At 42.3% G+C, this 24,726-nt stretch overlaps 2 protein-coding genes across 5 annotated transcripts in view; one reads left to right on the top strand and one right to left on the bottom strand.

Moving 5' to 3' along the window:
- Positions 1-4,979, top strand: part of INSYN2A (inhibitory synaptic factor 2A) — a 40,953-nt gene extending 35,974 nt beyond the window's left edge. For both annotated transcript variants that reach the window (XM_030951479.1, XM_030951478.1), the window contains one exon: positions 2,494-4,979. In XM_030951479.1, the coding sequence (XP_030807339.1) occupies positions 2,494-2,677 (184 nt within the window). In that variant the 3' untranslated portion in view covers positions 2,678-4,979. The remainder of the gene's footprint in view (positions 1-2,493) is intronic.
- The window catches only part of DOCK1 (dedicator of cytokinesis 1), a 271,608-nt gene that overhangs the window by 175,064 nt on the left and 71,818 nt on the right, over positions 1-24,726 (bottom strand). For all 3 annotated transcript variants that reach the window (XM_030951476.1, XM_030951475.1, XM_030951477.1), the window contains exons 24-27: positions 19,610-19,680; positions 17,886-17,992; positions 11,318-11,445; positions 9,757-9,852 (exon numbers count right to left, since the gene is read on the bottom strand). In XM_030951476.1, the coding sequence (XP_030807336.1) occupies positions 9,757-9,852; positions 11,318-11,445; positions 17,886-17,992; positions 19,610-19,680 (402 nt within the window). The remainder of the gene's footprint in view (positions 1-9,756; positions 9,853-11,317; positions 11,446-17,885; positions 17,993-19,609; positions 19,681-24,726) is intronic.

Here is a 24,726-nt window from a genome sequence, read left to right as displayed (position 1 = left end):
TCTGCAAAATTTACAGTTCTAAATGCTGAAATAACATAAATGTTTTTCCTTCAGCCTCTTCATACCATTCAGAAGCAAAATATTTCCTTCCCTTGGATGTGAGGAGCTGAAAGCTGATCTGTGCTGCAGCAGCAATAACATGGGGCTTGTCAGATGGACCAGAACTAAGATGCTTTTTTTTCCTCTTGAGGTCTATCTTTAATAGAAATTGATTATATAAAAAATTACTCTCTTCAGCAAGGGGGTTTTATAACAATTTCTTTTTTTTACAGCAATTTTCAGCAGCTCTTAAGAGCCTCCCTGCAAGAATAATGTTTGAAAGGAGTAAAAATGAACTCTGGCAATGCCAGAGCTGAAAGGCCTTTTATTTTTTCCCCCCCAAAAAAACTGAGAAAAAAACCAGATACAACACATGCTAAATGCTGCACTTTAAATGAGATTTTAGGGAGCTCTTAGAGAAGCATCTCCCTCATTCCAAGATTTTCTCTGTCTCACTGACAGAATTCCTGTGCTGGGACATTCCCAATGAGCTGACATCCACATCTCACCACTGAATTCACGCTGAACTTCTCTAACTAACTATTTTTTGCCAGCCACACAGCACACAGAACACGTTAGCAGTGAAGACAACATTGTTTTTCCATTAACAAGGAGGGATATTCACCAGTAGGCTTGGAATGTGCATCTGCAGCAATACAGCTGCCTCCTGAAAATTCACCATTCTATACTTCCAGCATTGAGCTGATATTTTTTACAATTATCTTTGATTTGGAATGGCTTTTTATTAATTAAAAACACAGCAACAGGTAAAATACTCTATTTGAATTCTTACCTAATGTATTTCTCTTCTCTGCTATTGTAAAGTTTATCCAAATCTTTGAAATGCCTAAACTTCTGCTAAAAATGGACTTACACTTAAACCAAACACCAAATTAGGCACAGCCAGATGTAAAAAGACCTCACACCTTTCCAGCACCCCTTTCTGGGGCTCCACCAGAGTCCTTGCAGCCAAAATTACCAGCTCTTAAAAAAATACAAAGCACAAAATTCTCCTTATCCTTCTCTCAGCATCTTTGATTCCTAAGAGGAAAATAAACCCCCCTAAATCTGCAGATGGTATTTGATGACATTCTGTGCTCAGTTTACAAAGCCTGTGGAAGGTGAAGTCCACCCACATTTTCCCCCTGGAAATCTTGGAGGTCTTTTCCAACCCTAATGATTCTGTTGGAGAATTCCCTGGAAATGGCTGCAGGTGTTCTGTGCCATGTCCCTGCTCTCCTTAAATCAGACAGGGCTTAAACTGAATTTGAAAGTAATCTCTTCATGGATGAGACCTGGGGAAGCAGATCTCACTTCTCCAGTGGTTCACTCCAAACAAGCAATGGCAGAAATACCTCAGAAAACATATTTAATCCTAATTAAAAGTGAACTCAAGCTCAGGAGTGATAACTTCATATTTAGGTAACAATAAAAGCAGCCAGTGCAAAGCCCAAGACAGCTCAGCAGTGGAGGGGGACAGGGAAGAAATAAATTAATCCAAATGCCTAAATTCCGAAAATTTCACCCTTTTAAATTCAACCTCTGACATTCAGAGGCCCCACTGCAACAGGAATCCTTCAAAGGTCCCTTCCAGCCCCAAATATTCTACACAAGACAGGAACAGCCTCAGTGCAGAGCGTGGCCAGAGGCTGCTGCACAAACCCAACCAAAACCATCAAGTTCTGGGTAGTTCTGAGGGGCCAAAATTCAGTTTCCACCATCAGACAGGATTTTTGCTCCATTTTATGCTGTGGTTCCTATGGTTTATAAGGTGGTCTCAAAATGCTCTGCTGCACAAAGCTCAAGTAAGGGCTGGAATTTCATCTCAACTGTGGTTCTTAATTGCTGGAAGGATTTTGTAGCCAACAGTGTCTGGAATTCAGGACAGGGATTTTACAGCTTCAGTGTGTTTTCTGAAGGCAAGGATGCACTATAAAGGAGAACTGCTTTTTAATTGATCTATTTATTCCACACATGTATATGAGTCTATAAATACAACAGGAACTTGATGAAATTAATCTTCTCCATGCTAAAAGTGGCAAGGAACAGCTGAGGTGAAGAATTTCTGGGACAGCCTCCTTGCTTTTGGCCAAGCTCTCAGCTTTCCCCAAAGCACAAGGATGCACATGCCTGGCTGCCACCCTGACCTCCCAGAAGGGAGAACTGAGCCTGGAAGCCCTCAAAAATTATTTCTCCACCAAAAAAAGTTGGATTTCTCGTGTTCAGTAACTTTTCAGCATCTCCACCATAATCCTCAAGACCCTCCTTAACAGCAGGGAAAAGCTGAACAATCCCATTCCTATTTTTCTCCTGTAATATGTCCCTTTTTGAACTGCCCCTTTCCATTTTCATGCAAGAAGTATTTATTGACTTCCATAAATTAAGCCCTTAGACATTGGGTTAATTCTTTTTTATCATCATAATTAATGAGTGCTTTTCTCTTCCCATTTCTAGCGTGGAATTGGATTTTAAACAGCAAGAAGATAAACTACAGCCAGTTTTGAGAAAACTTCATCCTATTGAGGAAACTCAGGTTGCACCTTTGCCTTATTCTCAGGAGAGCTACTCCTCTACTCCCAAGCAAAAATCCAAAACTGAATCAAAAAAGCATGGAAGATGGAAACTCTGGTTCCTTTAACCCAAGTCCATGACGTGTGGAGTTCAAGGCCTTCTTTGACAAATATTTGGAGTTGTATCCATCATCTCTGATGGGATCTTGGTGGAAGGAGCAGCGTCCTGGCCAGGGGCAGCGTCCAGTTCTCACCGCGCGTACCAAAAAGGCCTTTGTAGCGACGGACTCTGCCCAGCAGCACGGGCTTGGGAACCCCCTGCCCACTTCTACTCGCAGTTTGCCAATGTGGGATGTAAAACCTGAGTGGAAATTTGGACAAAGATGGGAAGTAAAACTGTCTCCCTCCCCTCCTCAGATCCGAAAGCGTGGCGCTCTGACCTGCTAAAGCGTAGACCGGCATCCTGCTCCCCCAGGAATGGTGGAGGCCTTTGAGGGGTCTGGGTTGTTGTCTTTGGACAGCAATGAGGGGGAAAATCAACAGCAAGCCTTATGTTTGCAGTGGTGTTGAGTTTTACAGCTCCATGTTGATCGGGGAGTGCAGTTTTCAGCACAGAATTCCTGGACAAAGCACAATTTTTCCCACGGCCCGCGGCCGCGCCGATCTCCGAGATGTGACTGTGGTGTATTCTCTGCCTTCATGCGATGTAGACTCCAACCAAGCTCTCACATTTCAACCTCATCTCTGGTTTAGCTGTGTCCTCACCACCAGAAGAACCACTCTGCTGCTCAGCCCCAGCAGGGGAGCGGCCAGAAACCTCCCAAAAATCAGGCCCAGCCTTTAAGCACCTCCAGCTCACAGGGTCCAGGCCATGGACAACCCCTCAGTGTCACCTTGGAAAGGTCTCAACCACACAGGAACAAAACCCAACCCCAAAACAGACCCATCCCAGTCCGGATTGCTGGCTTTTGCCATGAGTTAAGTATTTTTTCCTAACAGTCTTTGGAAAAACCTCTCCACTGCTGCAGAAGGCACCAGGAGATGTCCAGGCTGCAGCACTGCTTGGAAGGAGCTGAAATTGGAAATGCTATTTATTTATTTATTAAGCTGCTCAGATGCGTTTCCCACCCTATTATAATTTATATCTCAATCTATTAATTGTACTCAGTAATTGAAACACTTAGGAGAGAGATGTGAATCACATTTTTCTTAATTTGGTTTGGTTTTTTTTTGAAATGGCACTTAAAATTTTGCTCTGATTTATAAACTGCAACTTTTCCTTTAAGTATTTGCTACTGCCATTAAACTTGCATCTAAAATGACGATTGGTGGAAAAATTCCTCATGCTAGACGTGGCCAGGGAGTGGGAATCTTGTCTTCTGTTTTGGTTTGGGATTTTTCCCTAAGGATTTCAGATTAATTTGAGTGTCACGTGACAAACTGAGTTTGAAATTGCATCCCCTGTAGCAGCAGGAAGGTACAAATTCTTCAGCCTTCAGGTGCAAGGACCGTGATCATTGATTTGCACAGACTAAAAATTTGGGGAAGTGTTTTTCTTTTACACTGTTTCTCCTCTTAGCTCAGCATCCAATTTACTCCTGAGAGGAAACTGGAGGAAAATAACCTAATTTTTTTTCCCTTCAAAGAGAAAGAAAAGCAAATTAAAATGGGAAAGGAAATGCAGAAGATGCCTATGGCCAGCTCAATATTTGCAGTAAACCTTCAAGAGGGCTACGAGCTCTTGCACAGAAGCAAATCCTGAAATCCTCTGGTGGGAGTTGAAGGATTAGGAAGGTGATCCTGTACACAAGGAAGTGCCATTGTTTCATGTGGAAAAAACCCATATTTCATGTATTTTATATTGTTTTTTAAGTAAAATATAGAACTGTTTATAAGACAGCCCACACAACATGGCTTAGAAACCCAAATATTTCCAAATTAAAAAAAATACATTTTTTTTAAGCAGAAAAGAACCTCAAAAATGGGCAGAAAAAGGAAAATACAGCAGTATTCATTATTAAAAAAACATTAATACCTAATGCTCTCCTCCATGCTAACAGGCCTAGTGTTTGGGGTTTTTTAAGGAAATTAAACCAAGCATCTCTCCATGGCAATCAACTCCCAAATCCTCAGTGCCACCCCTCAGTAGCTTTGTGTGTGCAGGGACCCTGAGTGATCCAGAGCTCCTGGAATGAGGGGAGAAGAGGGAGGAAACTCCAACTGGAGAAACAAAGAGCTCAAAGGGAAAGTTCTCACGGCGTGTTCTGTACATGTCCAGGCTATTTTCTTAAGAAGTTGCAAATTTTTAATTTTTTACATTTTTTTAAACCTGGGGAAAGCTGACATTACCATAGAGTCTTGCTTCCAACTGACATCTCGTGTTCTCTGGTACCCTCCGATGTACTTTGTAATAAAATGTTTTTGCAAGTGTGTAAAATGTATCATAATTGTATTGCCTTTAGAATCACTCAGGCTCAGGTTAGATAGACACCAAGAGAAAAAAAAACAAACCTAATTCTTTAGAGCTTTTAGTTCAATGTGACAGAGCTATTTTCACCCTCATGTAGAAAATCTTGGAGGTTCTAATGAGGAAAATGCTTTTTTATTTTCAGTGTGGCTTTGCTGGATTCACTGGCAGTCCCCTGCACTTCATACACTGATTTTCTAGCTGCACTTCTCCCATCTCCTGCTTCAAAATACTTTTTAGCCAATAAATACTGCAGTGATTTTATATCCCTTGCTCTTTGCTGAGTCCTTATAATTTCCACACAGCAACAGTTGCATTCTTTGGTTTAGAACTAGGAGGAAAACACTATTCCTTGTGAGTAGCACTTGGTTTCTTAAAGATGAAAAACAAAAATAAAATGTAAAAATACTTTTAAAAAAACAGGATAAAGTGAAAAAAAACATGATTAAAACTGGAAAATCCTACCATGGGTACAAAGTGTTTGCTTTTTCTTGCCTCAAATGCAAAACCACTGTCCATGCCTTTGATTTCACTTGATGTTTTAAAGGTTAGATCACTTTCTCCAATCAAATAGAATAAATTTTCATGAACTTCCCAACCAAGTCAGCTGTTAGATTACACCAGGATTGTGTATTACCACATATTATATATTGCTGCTGGACTTGAGCTGGAATTGAACCAGATTGCCACTAAAACTCCAACTGCACCAACACCATTTTGTCTGGGAGAACGAAAGGGACCTGCATGAAGATTTTTAATATTCCATAAAAGCCATCTGTGGTTCATTAAAATAACTGGAGTGCTACAAATGTGTCCATTTGTTTAGGTGAGTGCAGCTCCTTGCCATAAATGTTGGTAGGGAATGCAACAGGGATGGTTTGACAACACAAAAAAGCTCAGTATTAGTGATGGAATAAAATCGTGGCCACCATCCAAATACCACTTCAGTTTCAGTGAAATTAGCTTGCAATAAGTAATTTCAAATGACTTTGAAAGAGAAGAAAACATGTGACTCAATAAAGCAAAGTATTTTTACGTGGAAGAAGCCTGGTGAAGAAAATGAGATTTTCTCCCCAATTTTGGAATCCATGAAGCCTGACCTGGGCAGATTTTAAGGCACAGGAAGATAATTTACACCCAGATTCAACTCCTGAATAACAAACTGCAGCCCCAGAAGTCTGCTGTGACCATCAATAACTCTGATTTCAGGCTGGCACCTGTATTTTACACCCTTCTGGAGAGGCCTGCAGCCTGGAAGTGCTGAGAGATGGACAATCCACCATGGTGAATGATTGATTGATTGATTGATTGATTGACTGATTATCCAGAGCTCCCCCATCAGCGCCACTCTGCTGTACACAACCCTCGTCACTCTCCTTGTGTCAGGTGCCACCTGCACCCCACAGAGATTCCCCTTCTCAATCTCCTTCCAGAAACCTCAGACAGATCCCACAAATCCCCTTTTTCTCCTTCTGATGGCTCCTGCATCATTTCTGCTCTGGTTTCACCTCATCCTCATCCCAGAGCACAGAGGGGAAAGCAGCAAAGTGGAGAAGATTCCACTCATCAGCAACACCACCAAGTCCTGTCCATGCTTCCCACACACACCCCCCAATACCCAAAATAACCCATTTTCCCTGCTCAGGGAGTCAGGAGTCACTGACTTTGTTGCCCAAACACCTTTAGATGTTTTCCAGAGCCATTAAGGAGTTCCTTAAGCCATCAAGAGTTCCTTAAGGACACTCTTGGAAGTGAACACCACAGGACCATGGAATGGTTTGTGTTGGAAGGGACCTTAGAGACCATCTCATTCCAACCCAATCTTACTCTAAGCCAGGAGATTTCCCTTCAGAAACTACAGAGCTTGGTTTCCTTTGGGAATGAGGCACATCCCAAGCTGCTGACAGGAGGAGAAGGAGCAGCCATGGATCATTCTGGAGCTGCCACCGAGGCTGCTCTGTCCTGATTTACTGGAGGAGGCTGAGATGCTACCTCACATGGAACCCAATGTTTCCCAAAAGCCACCAGGACAGGAAAGAGAAGGTTTAAAACCACCCTTCCAAAGGCTCAAGGAAGTTTGCTCAATTTACTTTTTCTTCAAGCAATGTGTTCTTCAGTAAGAAAGGTTTTGTGCTTTTCTTCCAGGTGATTTCTCCCTAGGCCAGGAGCAAAATTCACCTAAACCAGGCAGTATGGAGCAGCAGGACAGCTCAGCACCCTCAGGCTGCATCCTGTGCTAATAATAGAGTCATTCTATAAAATAAATATTAATAATATTAGAATCTTCTACTCAGAAAATGGATCAAGTAAAAACCACCAGTGAGACTTACAGAGGGAAAAACAGTCCAAACCAATGAGGATTAACAATTCTTTTGCTAACATAATTATTGTCAAACCAGATTTTAAACTTAGCATTTATACTTCACTTTAATTAATAGCTGTTTCTTCTCCTTGCAATTGGTCTCTTATTTCAAGGTAATTCTCTTTTGAAGGTATAGGACAAAACTTGCTTTTGATTTTACCAAGGAACTCACATTTAAGGAGGAAAAAAGCCAAAGGGGATTATTGGAGAATCCTTCCAGTTCAATGCTGCAGAAAAGGCTCATCCTGTAATTAAAACTTCTCACTTGAGCACTTAAATCTTTGACATTCCTCCACTGCTCATAAACTGCATTATGCAGCATCAGGTTTTGGATGGAGATGGTGTCACTAAGTATTCTTCCAGGGAGAAAACATGCCAGCTTTAGGACACCAACACAGTTATATTTATAGAATGAAAAATTGCTTATGTCCTGTACTTTACTTCTTTTCAAGAAATTTAACTCTGTCAGATATTTTAAATTCCTTCCTTCTTTCCTTCCAGTCATCCTGTATGGTTAATTCTCTACTACAGTTAAAATTTAAAAAAGGAAAGGCACTGCATCATTTCAACCCAAATATCTGATGTAAGAGAGGTCAGGCTGTGCTTCCTTATTATTATTATTATTATTGTTATTATTATTGTTATTATTATTATTATTAATAATAATGATAATAATAATAATAATTTTACTGCTCCTACTTTGCTGACACCACAAAAATGAGTTGTGGCTGGTTATTTAACAGGGGAATCTCCTCAGTAAAGGCTGCATTGTGAAGTAGGAGTAGATACTCATTAAGAATACCCTGAAATCTCAGTGTTCATTAGCTGATTATGGAGGCTGTGCTCAGGAGCACAATGCAGATCTTTAATATCACTGCTCTTGAGTTCAAACACACACACACAGGTTTTCAAATCTACTCTGCTAACTGCAAAAGGCATAATTAACGTTTTTAAATATCACCTGCACCACCTTCATCAAAACAATAATTAACTCTCAGTCAGCCTGAAACGGAGGAAGTTAAAATAACACACAAGTCTTCTGACTTCCTTGCACTGCTGCATCCCAGCACTGGAATATTCTGTAGGAATGTTCAGCTTGGAACCAGCTCCCCACAGAGGTTGTGGATTCCCATCCCTGGAAGTGTCCAAAGCCAGGTTGGACAGGGCTTGGAGCAGCCTGGGATGGAGGAACTGTCCCTGTCATAAAATGAGCTTTAAGGTCTTTCCAACCCAAACCATCCTGGGATTCTGTGACTTCTTGCTCCAGCAATGGATCTGGAGATCCATTATCCCTTCCTTACAACAAAACCCCAAGTGATACAAGTGGGAGACCAAAACAAAGCTAGTGGATGATTCACCAAAGACAAAATGAAATTGCAGAAGATTTGTCAACATGAGCACCCCCAAATGCCAAGGAAATGGGCAGCAGCAGGTCAGGCAGAAGTGCTGAGGACACAGAGCCCTGTGTCAAAAATCACTGTGTGCAAAAGTCAAATATCACTGTCTGCAATTACAGGGACAATTTAAACTGGGAAGGAAAGAGGAGATCAAAAAACCAAGTTGCTGATGGACTCTTCTATCTGACTAACAATTAACCCCCATGGTAAGAAATCAGTGCATTGAGCCAGACTGACCCAAATTGACGCAGAACTGAGGGACAAGTGCTCAGACACAGCACAGACCTGGCTCACTTCGACCACTTCCCTGGAGAGATCAGCTGCCAGCTGCAGCCAGCTAGAAGAACACAAGAGAAAGGCAAACACACAGAGGGGCTCCCAAAAACACAGAGAGACCCCCCAAAACACACAGAGAGACCCCCAAAAACACACTCAGATCTATCCCCATCTCAGGTATCAACAAGCCTCACTATTGTTTTCATTATTTAGTCCAATATTCATTAATTAACAGGGGAAAAATTAGGGTGTAAGGCTTTAAAATCACAGTGTTAAGTGAATAGGGTCGCTTGCATCAGTCCTTCCTCTAAACATCATTTTGGGCTCTGTTCTTCAGTCATTTGAACACTCACCTTGGTTATCTCAGTTTAAGTCAAAAAGACAAGTAAATGCTTGTAAAGCAGTAACAACAGCCAAGTCTCATTTCCACACTTCTCAGCTGGCTGATTACCAATACTACCTCATTTTGGTGCACACAGATATCAATCCTGGCTAATCACCTGCTCACAGAGATTTTTCAAGCTTTTTTTTTTTTCTTTTTTTGCTCTTCCCCTTTGTCAACCACAGCAAAATTACCAAGCAGTGCTTTCCAGCTTGCTGAGCACACAGAGAGAGGAGGTTTTGATTGCTTTGGGTCACCTGGGACTGCAATCCTATTACAGGCAGGTTCAGGGAGATGTGACAGAGGTGTTTGAGTTTACTTACAATGAGCTCTGAGTCCCGTCCCATGGAAATCACAGTTCTGTTCACTGTCCTCAGCAGGTTCTCCATGATGATCTGCACATGGCGTTGTGTGGGGCCCTGAGGACAAGGAATAAATCACTGATAGCTACAAACAACAGACAGCAGCACAGCTGAACCATTTGTGCTGCCTTTCAACCCACCTGTCTGCTGGAAATTAAGTAAAACATCACTTGCTGTTGATCACAAGGAGGGAAGGGGTTTAACAAAGTGTTATTTTGGTAATACATGTTTCTGATAAATTAAAATGTGCTGTTACAATTCCAATGGAAATGAAGCTTTTTACCCATTAATTTTCTTCCCCCAAGTCATTTTGCCAACATCAAACCCCCACAGGCTTTACCAGACCAGGGGAGGGGGGGCTGTTCTGTAACAGCTCCATTAAAAGGAAGAGAAAAGCAAAGCAAAACTTTCATTAAGGAATTGCCAATTTCAGCCAACATTAGAAGCAATCTATCACTACTTTTGAAAGAGTTAACATGAAATATTTATTCCAAGCAGCTTTTAAGGACAAATCCAGAAATCTCACACGGAATGATGGACAAAAAACAAAGCCAAAAACACCACAGGGAGAAAGAAACAGATGAGCTTTGCTCCCATCTTTTACTTTATGGATGAAAAATAGATTTGCATATTTGAAGGACAATCCACCACCAGCACAAACTCACCCAGGAGCTGCCAGGATCAGCCTGGGAGAGGGTGGAGCTGCAGGTGAGCCCCTACCACAGAGAGAAAAGCAGCCAACAAAGAGAGACAGGAGCAGCCAGGCTGCCAGAACCAAATTCCTCCTGTAAAACAACCCCCTCTCTGAAGCAGCCACACAGAGCTACTTCCAAAAACAAACAAAATCAGAGCAAAACCTAAAAAAACCCCAATTAAATAAGATGCCAGAGAGGATGTGAGTAGCTGACCCCTGAGGTCCTTTCCATCTGAATTAGTGTATGATTCTACACAGCACTGAAGGTTCAGGCAGCAGCAGCAGCACAAATTTCAGGACAGCATCAAATCACTGCAGCTCTCTGGCGAAGCACCAATACTTGTATGTTTGTTGAGGTCAAGAGAAAGCAAAAAAAGAGACTATTATGCAAAAAAAGGGATATTACACATGCTGCACGTCTGGGAACCGTGTCAGCAACAATACAACTCAAATGTGCATTTCCCAAAATGCCCATGGGAGAAAAGAAAAAGCACCAAAACAAAACATCTTCCACCTGGAAAAGGCCAGGCACAGTAAATGAGGAAGGTTTCACTCCTAAGGACATTCATTTCTTCACTATCTAACCAGAAAAGCTGCACTGGATGTGCCTCAGAAACAACAAGAGCTGTGCTGGATGTGACGTGTGAGACACCACACAACAAACACATCCTCATCATCACTGGGAGAACTGAGAGTTAGAAAAGGCTGGTTAGGAGGTTATAAAAAAGAAAAATAAAAATCTAAAGCCTCAGGAGTTACCTGCTTAATTCACTTTACTAAAACAATTTCTGTGAAGTGTTACTCATCACAGAGGCAGCCCACACTCACCACGTCTTTCTTGTAGAGCACTTCCAGGATGTTACTCAGCAACTGGCAGCAAGCCTCCAAATCTTCTTGTCTCTCCAAGTGATACTTGAGCTGGTCTGTCATTGTTGGCAGCAAGATTTCCCTGCAGTCTGCACACAAAACACGAGGTTACAAACACAGCTTTCAGGGCCTCCAGGCTGATGTGCTTCAGTGCTTACATAAGACACAAAAAAATCGGGAAAAATAAATTAACTTCCAGCTTTCCAACCAAAGCCTCACCTCACCTTAAAAACTTCTGCCTCTGACCTGCTCCAACCTTTGACCATTTGCTGCTATTAAAAAAATAAAAAATCTCCTTCCTTGCTCAAGTACTCAGACTGTTCCTACATGGAGGGAATCACCAAGTCAAAATTAATTACTAATTATCCATATAAATGTCAGCCCAGTGAACAGCTTGGCTCTGCAGATCTGCCCCAGAGATGCTCTGGGATCACAGCCTCGTGCCTCTGCATTTGGGAAACTTCAGGATGTGTTGCTCCCTGAATTTTGGACTAGGAAAGGAAACAGCAGATGAAGCAAAACCCCACAGGGCAGAGGGGTCGTGTAATGTGAACTGTCCCCAAATGCAGGGGAGGGGAGGAACCCCAAAGCCCAGCTGCTGAGCACTCCAGGAAAGCACAGAACATGTCTTTGCAGAGCCTGTGTGGTGAATTAATCTTTAATAACTTAAAAGGCCCCTAATTAGAGGGCTGAGAATGTTCCAGAGCCCTGCTGAGCCCCACTGGCAGGGAGGGGGCAAAGATCAGTTTAAGATCTGAGTCACTGTGAGTTCCACTGCAGGGCTGGAGCTGCTCTGATCAACGGGGGAGGCAGCCAAGCTGCATTTCTGAGAAAGGGAAAACTGATTATTTGCCCCAGTGCCTGGTCTGCAACGACACAACCTGCACAGAACACTCAGTTCCCTTGGGTGGGGCTGACAGGGCTCCTCAGCTCCCACCTGGGGCTGCTGAGAACATGGGGGGAAGCAAAAAGGGCTGGGAACTCCACAAAATCATCCCAAGGGTGAGCAGGAGCAGCTGAGGGAGCTGGGGGGGCTCAGTCAGGAGCAAAGGAGGCTCAGGGGAGATCCTGGGGCTCTGCACAGCTCCTGCCAGGAGGGGATATTGAGTGAAGGACACAGGGAATGGCTCCCAGTGCCAGAGGGCAGGGCTGGATGGGAGATTGGGCAGGAATTCCTGGCTGGCAGGGTGGGCAGCCCCTGGCACAGATGCCCAGAGCAGCTGGGGCTGCCCCTGGATCCCTGGCAGTGCCCAAGGCCCGGCTGGAGCAGCCTGGAACAGTGGAAGGTGTCCCTGCCAGTGGAATGGGATGACTTTCAGATCTTTCCAACCCAAACCATGACACTGTGATGTTCCAACCAACCCAGGGCTGTGGTGACACCCCCACATGAAGATGAGATTTTCAGTGCATCTTTGCTATGACCTGTTTTGCAGAGCACTGAGCTGCTGCACTCTGCATTGACTGCCTGGAAGCTCAGAGGAGGAAAGGTGAACCCTCATCACCCTGCCTGCCACAAACACCCCCAGCCCTGATTAATGGGGAGAACCTTCATGGTCCAGAACATCAGATCCTGCTCCCCAGGCAGCTCAGGATCTGCTGCACAGTGATCACAGACAATGGTAACTCCACATCTGCTCTAGAGCACAGTCCAGCCAGTGGTGATTTAATAAGAGAGAATCAAATATTCATCTGCACCAAAGGATGCTCAGCAGGAATTACCAATTAGCAGCACCCAAGGAAAGCCTTCAATGAACACAGGTGAATACACACCATAAATCTGTGTCAATAAAAACATTTCATTTCCTGGGACACTGATAAATCCATTTATTTTATGGTTCATTGAGTTCATGCGGCTAAAAAAATTTGACCTGTGCTCAGTAACTTTGTTTCCACTCCACAGCCTGTGAGTTGAGTCATAACTGAACAGTAAGAACTCTTATAAATGCTGGGTATTATCTACTAATATTCAACAGGCTCCAATTCCTCATGGAAAATCCTTGGATTTTCTCTTTGGAACTCCAGCAGCTCCACAGCTCACTTGGCAATCAGCTGGAAGTCACTTGGAAAACAAAGCAACAGCAAATCCAAACAGCTCCATAGGACAAAACAAATCACTGTGTATATAAACCAAAACCTTGATGCTTGCAAGGACAGGACACCTGATTTAACTCCCAACCATGAGCACTGAAAATATCCACTAACTTATTATTAAACTGCTCCACATTCAAGGAAAAATTATATCTGTGCCTTTTTGTTTAATTTTTAAGTAATGGAGTAAAAATTATATATAGGATTATATATATTATGTTATTATATGGTGGTAGGGATAAATGCTATTTATATATTCATTTCTTCTGGAAAAGTATACATATTCATTTACAATTCAACACATTCAAAGTATTAATATATTAATTTACCTCTACTTTACTATATGCAATCATTACTTATTTATATAATTACCACATGTTCCTATTTGTGTTTGTAAATATGAATAAAATAAATTTTACTACTATATTTTAAACTATTATATTACTATTAAACTATTACTATTTTTACTATTGTATTACTTTTTTTTAAAGATACACAAACCCCACCACCAGTCTCCATTCTGATCCAAGGTCCCAAACTCTCCACATTTCCCAGTGAATCACCCAACACTCAACAACATCACTAAATCAAAATGCTTCAGTAAACTGCTTCACACACTCCCCTCTCACCCCCAAATCCCTCAAGCTTCACAAATTCATGTATTTTGAATTTTAATTCCTCTGGAGACACAAATAAATCTTCCTTGACCTCTCCAAGCACAGAATCTGAGCCTTTTTTCTCCACCAGAAACAGGCTGATGAAATTTTCTGTGCATTTGCCAGCCTTCCCTAAGTCCACAATCCTGCAGTGCATATTGCTTTTAGAAAAGAAAATCTCATTTTTGCAACAGGATCCAGGGTTAGGTGACAGCTTATATGGAAGTATTCCCTATCAGTTTAAAATTCCTCAATCAGTGAGAAGCAGGAGGGGCAGCCAAGAACATTCTAGTAATGAACTGCAACCCACAGAGCGAGGAACAGGAAAATCTGAATTTTAGAAAGGCTGTGGATAGAGGTTTGATTTATCTTCAAGTGAATTTGAATGTTTACGAAACTTCAGAGAATGATCACGATGGAGAATTATGATGAGAAGATCAGAAGGATGGAGCCCCTCTCCTCTTTAAACAAAGCCTGGATGTGGCACTGGGTGCCAGGGTTTAGCTGAGGTGTTGGGGCTGGGCTGGACTTCATGTTCTTGAAGGTCTCTTCCAACCTGGTCATTCTGGGAATTCTGAGAATTCCTGTGAGGAAAGGCTGGAAGAGCTGGGGGTGTTCAACTGGAGAAAGCTCCATGGAGAGCTCAGAGCCCTTCCAGGGCCTGAAGGGGCTCCAGGAGAGCTGCAGAGGGACTGGGGACAAGGCATGGAGGGACAGGACACAGGGAATGGCTCCCACTGCCAGAGGGCAGGGCTGGATGGGAGATTGGGAATTTGGAATTCCCAGAGCAGCTGGGGCTGCCCCTGGATCCCTGGCAGCACCCAAGGCCAAGTTGGAGCACCCTAGAACAGTGGAAGTGTCCCTGCCATGGCACCGGATGGGATTTAAGGTCCCTCTCGACCCAACCCAGTGTGGGATTCTGTGATACCAATGCCAAGAGAAGCTTTTACAGCCACACTTTATCTACTGAATAAAAACCCCCAGACACCCACGGGAACCCCAGAGTGGTTTGGGTCAGTGCAGGTGCCTGGAATCCCCATCCCAGCCCCAGCAAAGGCTGCTGGATTTAGGACATTCCTAACAGGCAGTGACAGGAAAACCCAGCTGAGGAGCCTCCTGATAAGATCTCAGAGCCATTAAGCAGCAGAGATCTGTCAGCAAACCGGCCCTGGGCCCTGATTAATCACCCTCCCATTAACACAGATCCATTTAAATTTCTCAGCAGCTCAATAATGTTGGACAGCACCGTTCCCTGCACCCTGAAGGGCTGAGTTTGGGAGTCAGGTTTAAAAAACAAACCAGTCACACACAGTTCCTACCTCTCCCTCTGAAAATGGAACTGCCTCAATAAGGGAGGGCAAAGATTAATATGGGAAATGCACCACAGGAGTCTTGTTTTAGCTGAGTTATCTCCATTCCTTCCTCCCAAGGAGAGAAAAGGATGATCCCTGATATTACTGACTTCTGCCCCAAAGTCCTGGGAATCTGAGAGCAGGACTCAGGAGAAAGGAAAATTATTATACAATGAGCTGAGAATGAATGAAGCAAATGAGTAACACTGAAACATTAAATTAGCCAGGAAACATTAACTTATTCTTGGAGACACCATTTTACCCAAGCCCCAACACCAGCAACTCCATTTGCACTCCTCCTTCCACTTCTTGAAAATCCAGCACTTCAGGGCTGAATAATTTCAAATCATTTCAGAAGTGAAGATAAAGTCTGGACTTGCTGTTTCTACCAAATCTCTATGCATGGTGACACAGGTGGTTAACTGTTTTTCAGAGATTTTAAGAGTGGTATAAAACCACCACAATGCCAATCCACCAAGATTTTTTAAACTGGAGCCAGCAAAATTTGTTTTATCAGCACTCAGCAGCCTCAGCTTTTGTGATCTGAGAGCAGAATCCTCCCAAATCTCCTTTCCCACTGAAGCAGTGCCTATTTGCTCCCTCATTACCTTCCCTGACAGCACACAAACACTTTGTTTGGGTCAGTTTAACCTGCAGCCAGCCTGAAAAAGAACCAAGTGCTTCACCTCAAAGGAGGAAATCTGTAGGACAAGTGCCTGAGCTTATCTTTCACTGGCCCATTAATGGGAAAGCAGAAAATAACAAGGCGTGGATGAACAGCACCCTCTGAAAGGTTTCTGCTTTCCTTCAGCCAGGGAACAGCTCCAAGGCACAGAGGACATCCCAAAGCTCCATTTCCCCCACACAACATCACTAAGCACAACAGCTGAATTAATGATTTTTGAAAAACCCCAACACAAAGTTACAACAGAGCCCAATAACCCGGCTGCTTCGTGCCCTTTGACAATAACAAATCCCAAGGTTTTTGTTTTTTTTTTTTTGTAATTTTGCACTTTCCTAATCGAGACTGCAGGTAACAAATGGTAAAGAAGTGATTTTCCTCATGCCTGAGGCCAGGCTGGACGGGATTGCAGCAGCCTGGGATAATGGAAGGTGCCTGTGGGAATCAGAAAAACAGCAACTCCCACAGACACTGAAGGGTTTGGTCTGCAGCCTTGGATTGATGTAAAAATATAACACAGATATCAAGCAGAAAAATCATAAACTCATATTTCTATAGTTGTAACTAAGAATATGCCTGAAGTAAGTGAGGAACTGCACTGATAAGATGGTGAAGGGTTTCTAATGCAGGGGTGGGGTTGTATGGAATAAGCTGAGAGTTCAGAAGTGAGAACAGAAGCAGATGTGTGCCTGTGAGGCAGAAGCCCATTGGACAAAAGTATCCTCAGTGCAGCAGAAGTGAGTAAAGGTGATGGGTCAGAAAAGCAAAATAAACCCTGTGGCAACTGTCCATTGGGTTAGAAAGTTCTAGATTGCCTTGTAACAAAGAACTTGTGCCTGCTCCTGAGCTATGGCAGAATGCTTGCTCCTCTGAAACCTCAGGGCCTCTGAGACTGATGTTTGTCTGAGCAATAAATCATTCTTAGCTTGAAAATAGTCCCATCCCTTGCTGGAGTTCTGGACGCTGAGAATTTCAGACTTTCTGTCCTGACAGGCACTGACCCCCAAGAGAACACTGCATTGACCTGAGGCCCTGGAGAAGCTTCCAAAATTGATTGATAGCACTGGGATTGTGGGTGTTGAGTTTTATTAGAAGTGTGTGATATCACAGGGTGGGAAACTTAAGAGTTTGTGGTTTTAGCACATAGCAATATATATGGGGGAAGATGGAGGTTTTAGGGCAGAGGCTGGTCCTTCTTCTTCACCTTCTTCTCCATGGGTCTGGGTGGTATTTTGCAATTGGGCAGAAAAGTCCCATGGTGGACTCTGAGTGATTAGTTATTGGGTTAAAAGTGAAAACAATTTAGGTGTCATTTCTTAATTGGATAGTTTAGCCTCAAAGGACCTTGTAACAAGAGACAGTTGGCCATTTTGTGCCTTGTTAATGAAATACTGCAGAACTCACTGCTGTGAGACTGTAACATTGATAGGAAACAATAAACACCTGAGTCTGAATGTGAATTGTCCTCTCAAGGGCCTTCAACCCCAACCTCCACAGAGGAGGAAAAAGGAAGCCCAAAACCAGCAATCCCTCCATTATTAGGGGTGACAATGACAGGTGCCCACCAAGCCAAGGGCAGCACTGGATGCGCTTTAAGGTCCCTCCCCAACCTAACCAGTCCTGGGTTTGGATTTTCCACCTTGTCCCTCCAATGGAACACCTTTAACGTGTGCCAGGCTCCACAGGGACGGCAGGAGGGCCCAGGCAGGGCACAGGGACAGGGAGCAGAGCCTGGGCTGGTGCCTGCTCACCGTGCTGGGTGAAGAGGTCGCTGTGCACAATCTCGATGAGGCAGTAGAGCTTCTGGATGGTCAGGCGGCTCACGGGCACGTTGAGGATGAACTCGGTGAAGAGCTTGCTGCACACACAGGGAAAGCAAAAACCCATCAAACAAAAGCAAAAACCCCACTAAATAATCCGTCCAAAAACCCATTAAAAAATCCACAGAAAAAACAACTGGGCACAATCATCATAAAGAACCCAACACACAAGTTCCTGCTCTGGGATGAGCAAACTCAATTTTTTTGAGATATTAAAAAAAAAAAAATCAGAGACTCATGAATACTTTTCAATAAATTTCTTTCGTTTTTAATGTCATTTCTTTTGTCCTCTCCCTTTTATCTCAGTTTCAGACTCTTTGTTCATGTTTCATTTAAGTTTTAGGTTCCAAGTTTTCCTTGCCTGTGCTTCACGTTAATCAGCACGTTCGTGATTACGGATGCCAAAAATAAGGTGATAATTAACACTGTAAGATACCAACAAAAAAAAAAATTACTAATTAAAAACCCCCAGAAATGGACATTTTAAGAAAAGGTACTGTCACACTCATCAACTGAGCTCCCACCTAACATTGACAAGAATTGTCATTAATTTTGCATCCCTTCCTAAAATCTTCTTTGCTTTTCCTCTTGAGACTTCAGTCAACCTCAATTTAAATACTCCCACTGTTTAATTGCAATTTTGATTGGTAACATCATAGAAAAAATGTAATATTTGGGCTAAAACAGGCCAAGTCCTGCATTTTCCTCTCCCTTTTCCCAGGAATTTTGCTGTCACATATCAAAATTACTATTTAGTTCAGAAACTCTACAAATCTGGACTTCTTAAGCCCAGAGAAGAGTAGATGTAAAACAATTCACAGTGCCCAGGCAAGGAGAAGGTAAATGCCAGGTTCCTCAGGCCACTGGAATGTTAGAATAAGATTATATTTATTTATTTTATCCCAGCTTTATCTCTTTTCCTCCTTCTGACATATCAAGACCATAAAAATAAAGCCAGACAAAATTTAGAAGGGTTTGTGCAGTAAAATCGATTTAAAACGTTTTTTCAGTTTGTAACAACACCATAAAAAATAAAATTGTATTTTTCTCTTTAAGCTAAAAGTTCTGCTGAAATACCAGTTTTTCTTTGGTTCTTCCACTTTTTTTTCCTTAAATATCCTGTCATTGTCCTTTTTATTTACTAACAACACTGCCATGTTTATGAGCTGCTGAGACATCGATCCAGCAACTGAATCACTGAATTATTTATTATTTTAGTATTTACATGAAATTTATACATCAAAGAGTGAAGCATCATGGTCCAGCTTAAGACTTTTGATGGCAGCTGCCTGATTAATAACTCTGGCTAATGGTTTGTACTGCAAAGTTTGTCAGGTATTTGTTAGACATTATTTTTTAAAAACAGGCTCTTTGTGTAACCCTTAAAAATACCTGCAAGGGACAAAAAAAAAATGCAATAAAACCAAAGTGATAAAACTTCTCAGGTGATCCATATTTCACTGTCTCAGTATATATTTCTATACTTTTATATATTTTTGTATCTTTATATATAGTGGTAACACGTAAAAATGAAATATACAGTGTATGGTTTTATGCTTATATATATTAAATGTATTTTATATATTTGTGTGTATATTTTATATATATCTTTATAAACTAAAATTAGCACTCCACACTTAATTAACTCTACTCACCTGAGTTCCTTTGGATCAAACACTAGTTTCACATCATTGACAATTGCTGGCAAGTATTTAAGTGCTGCACCCTAAAAAAAAAAACCATCAAAAAACCCAAATTACAAAATTAAAGAGTTTAAAAGTGATGCAAAGACTGCAAGAAGAGAATCACTCATGAGGAGGTGACTTCGGTTTCACCATTTTCTGCGACACCTGAGCTGAATCTCAGCAAAAATTAAACTTTCAAACTGATTTAAAATAAGACAGAGGCATGAAATGTTTATAAACAGGAGAAATCTAAACCAAAATTAGAGATTTATAAGCTTCTTCCAACATTTTATAGAAACTTTTTGGTTCCTCTAATCCCTTTATTCCCATCTTCTGTTGAGGACTTTCTCATCCTCCTCCCCAGCCATGCTAGAGTTGTTTGGGTTTAATTTTCACTCCACTGCTTAAAAATTAAACAAAAAACCTCATTAGCATTTTTTCCCTGCAGTAAATTCTTGGTAGCCACTCATGAAACCCTGGCTCTTCCCAATTCCCCTTGAACTCAGAGCTGCCACTGCACAGCACATGAAAGATACAAACAGATGTTTAATATTTTAACTGTTTGTAGGGATTTTTACTCATTTTATCTTTTTCTTAAGAACAATTCATAGGTAATGCAGGCACTGAGCACCAGACTAGGGAAAAAACTCAGAATAATTGAAATATAAACCAGAACAGTCAGACTTGTCTGTCTTACCTGTGTTTGTCCGATTAAATCAAATTGTTTGATAACAGGTGTATTTCTGCCTGAAAAGAGGGAAGGGTTGGGTGGGATATTGGGAATTAGGAATTGTTCCCTGGGAGGGTGGGCAGGGGCTGGGATGGAATTCCCAGAGCAGCTGGGGCTGCCCCTGGATCCCTGGCAGTGCCTAAGGCCAGGCTGGACACTGGGGCTGGGAGCACCTGGGACAGTGGGAGGTGTGGGTGAATGGCACTGGGTGAATTTTCAGATCTTTCCAACCCCTCTGTCACTCTGTGATGTGAGCAATGGTTGCAATTTACACCCCCAGCCTGGACACACACTTCCCATCCCAGGTGGTTTCTGCAGGCAGAGGAGCCACAGGAGGAGAACAGTCTTGAGGAGCCAACACAAACCCAACTCCTTCCTTTCCCAAGAGCTCCCCTTTCCTGCCACAACCCCTGTCATTCCACACCCAACCCCAGAGCTCTCAAAAGCAGCAAACCAATGCTTCGGTGACACCCAAGGAGAACCTCAAGAGGCCACCAAGGCTGAGACCCCTCTCCAAAGGGAGCATCCAGCCTGATCCTGGGCTGGATGCAGATTTCAGAGCACCCAACTCTCACTCACAACCCACTGAGGCTGTCAAGCTGGACCACCAAGCATCCCACACCTGCTGGAAGGACTCCTGAGCTGGGAACCCTGGAATTCTGCAAAGGGAGCAACGAGGGATGAGGGCTCTAATGACCAGTCAGGAACCACAGTCAGCAAAGGGGGTTTATTTGCTGATCATTCACATGCACGGAGCCATAAATGTTTAGTAACACGTCTTAAAAGAGAGCTTGCATTTTATATCTGGAATTAAAATTTCACACCAAGCGTAAAAATTAACACTTGAACAGCTCTCGTGAACTACTGTGGGGTAAAACTACTTACAACAGCCATTTACAGCTTGGAGCTGCAACAATTAGCAGTAACCGAGGGTCTACTTTATGGACAAACCAATTAAAGTTTAATTCTGGAGACTTAAAGAAGTTTGTGGAAGTATATTTCCCAATTTCCCACCTCAGCTGGCTCGATTATGTGACAGGATGATCAGACTATGAGGCTGTGCAGCCCCGTGATTAAATCTGTATTTGTCCAAGCCAAAGGGCTACTAAAATAAATTTTTATTGGTATTAAATCATGTAGAAGGGCAGCTCTTGCTGTAGATCTTACTCTGCTCGAGCTGCAGCTGAAGTAGATTTTCTGTGAGCAGTAGCTCCATTGCAATGCTGGTTATTCCCAGGACACTGCAATGCATAAATGAGGAATATGAAATGCAGCAGATTAAAAAACCCTGCTCTTGTCTTTCCATGTAAGATCAGGAAAAAAAAAAGTATCTGGTTTGAGGGGGTTTTCTCCCATTTAAAGAAATTAAATTAATTACTTTTCACTCTTGATCAGCACTGGACAAAGGTTCCAATTCCTCATTTCCACAAGAAGCACACAGCAAACTAAGCCCAAAATCTTAATCCCATGGTTACACAGGGATGCTTTAACCACCTGAAAATCCCAACCAGCATTAACAAACCAGAGTAGGGAGGAACCTCAGTGCTCACTCACAGTTTTCTGCAGTAATTTCCCTGTGATCACACGAGCAGCACACCCAAAGCTGGCAAGATCAGCCTCACACACGCACTCAATAATTACACACAGCTTCAAGCTGGGCTGCAATAAAAATCTGACTGCCCCAAGGGGCTTCTCTCTTTGTGCAAAACCAGTGACAAATTATTCCCACCCTTATCGAGTCACAAAATCAGTCATTTCCAGTACTACAAAGCACACAAATAAAGCAGCAAAGGGGAAGGATGAAAAGGAGTGAAAGCAGCAATGAGCCAGCGTGTGCCATAAATAATGGATATATTCTCCCTGAGTTGAATTTCCTCGTACACTCACTGTTCTGTTGGCTGTGGGCTGTTATTGGGATTTTTTTTTTCACCCAGGCTGTGATTCACATGGCTCAGCATGACATCAGCAAGGCCATGGCAGCCTGCAGCCAGCTCAGAGATGCTGTGGCTCATCCTCCACATCCCAACCACACAAACACACATTCATTTCCCCTCCATGAACACCACAGCTGTGTGTAAAAGGAATTATTCCACAGCAAGTATGGGAAGAACCATGAGCTGACACTCCCTCTGAGCAGGAGAAGCCATGGAGCTGCTCAGAGCCTCAAGGATACCTTTAAAAACTGTGAAAAAGGCAATTAACTGGGCCAAGAAACACAACTCACTAAGTGAAAATACTCAGGGCCAGAAAAGTCAAAGCTTTGCCTTAAATGGAATAAATGAAGCAATAATTGATGGGCACAGCTCTCTGCATGGCCAATGCAGGGGATGGCAATTCCCTGGATTTATCCTTCCACGGGCTAATTGCAGCTCATTCCCTAAATCATCCCAACCTGCTCTCTGTCTGGAGCAGGACCCTTTGAGAAATTTCCAATAAATTCATTGATGGGCTCCTAATGACCTCACAGCTAATTGTGCCCTCCTCAACTTCCCCACAACTGGCAGCCAAATCACGTTGGTGTGGAAGGAACAAATGCAGTGTTGGTATCAAAAGATCACTGGAGTGCAAAAACCCTTCAGATGTGGTAAGAAAGCCAGAATAAGTAAGATCAGGAGCAATGGAATTGTTCTTTCCAACAGTGATCTCTCTGAACATCAATTAACTGAACAGCTAATTGTGTTCTCCTAAACTTGTGCAGAGCTGGCAGGGAAGTCAGCTTTGTGTGGAAGGAACCAACTCAGTGATGGTAACAAAAGATCATTTGAGGGGAAAAAACCCTTCAAAAAGGCCAGAATAAACAAGATCAGGAGCAATGGAATTGTTATTCCAACAGTGGTCCCTCTAAACATCAATGAGGAGTCCCCTGCACTGCCCACACTGCTCTTTTCTCACTGATAGCTCATTTCCAGACAGGAAATGAACCAAAAATGGGAAAAGAATGGGATCTACCATGAGGAAAATGAGCACATTGCCCAGATCTAGAAGTTCAAAGAGTTTCTATGGCTAAAAGTTTATCATCTGAATTATTTAATTCTCTGAAAGAAATTTTTCCTGCAGTTTTTTGCTGGGTGGGTAAAACCTCAAAGAACTTCACTTTGACACTTGCATATTTAAATAAGAGTAAGCTTCATTTATTTATTGGGACAGAATGTGGCTCAACTTCTAAAACTACCAGGAAGTGCTGCTTTCCAAGGAAATCTCTGGAGTTTTTAATTTCTTCACAAAAAGATGAGAGGACAAGTAAAAGCCTTTTCTTTGTGTCATCAGGCAAATAAAAACACATTAAAATAAGACAGGGAAACCTTGCTAAGTATATTAAAGTATTTCTGATATAATTGTGGATAACAGAAAAATGACTTTTACTCATTTAGTTTTGTTTGTTACACAGTTGAGAATATGTGAGATTTCTTAATACAAAAGTGAAATCACCTGTGTGATAAATACAGTAGGTCACTGGTGAGTGAAAAGCAAGCAGGACAGAAAAAGAATCTTGTAACAATGGCAAATTATCCCATTCCTGGGTTTATAAATGGAATGACAAAAATAAGTGTCACAAAAGCTTCTCAGCAGTAGCTGTTTAAATAAAAACTAACTTAACGTTGTCATTAGATTGACCAAATGACATTTGCAAAGTATTAAACAAAATGTATTCTGAGCAGAACACCACAGCTTTTTTTTCTGGGGTTTAAGTTCAGCTCTTTGTAGTCCATAAAAGCAAAAAAAAAAAATCCTTAATTTAAAACTGTCATTTTCCCAAGCCATTCGTTTCCATCAGCACACCTGACCTCCAAATTAAGCACAAAAACCCTGTGCCAAATACATTATATTCTTCTGAACTCTTTCATTTGACAAAGAAATAAATTCGTTTCACCTGACTCCATTCGAGGACATTATTTTAATGTTAATTTTCATCCTTTGTGCCATTCAACAAAACACCTCCCTTCCACCCCAGCATTATCCTGGGGTGGAATTATCTTTAATCCCATTAAACTCATCCAAAACCAAATGAAGCCCAATCAGCAGCTGCATCAAACAATATCCAGGAACACCTAAACTCAATATCTGAGATTTGCCCCAGCCTAGAGCAGTTATTCAGCCCACAAACTGAAGCAGTTTTTAGATCAGTTGCAAAGCAGCACCTCTGGCACTAAATTCAGTGTAAAGTGCCCCATTTCAGGCTAAAAAACAGCCCAAATTCAGGGTAAAACCACACCAATTCAAGGTAAAACCAGATCAAATTCAGGGTAAAAAACAGCTTTAATTCAGACCAAAAACCAGCCCTAACTCAGGCTAAAACCAGCCCTAATTCAGGCCAAAAACCAGCCCAATCTCAGGCTAAAAAACACGCCCAATTCAG

Source organism: Camarhynchus parvulus, chromosome 6 (genome assembly GCF_901933205.1).
Source record: "Camarhynchus parvulus chromosome 6, STF_HiC, whole genome shotgun sequence".
NCBI lineage: Eukaryota > Metazoa > Chordata > Aves > Passeriformes > Thraupidae > Camarhynchus > Camarhynchus parvulus.
This window is presented reverse-complemented; position numbering and strand designations above follow the sequence as displayed.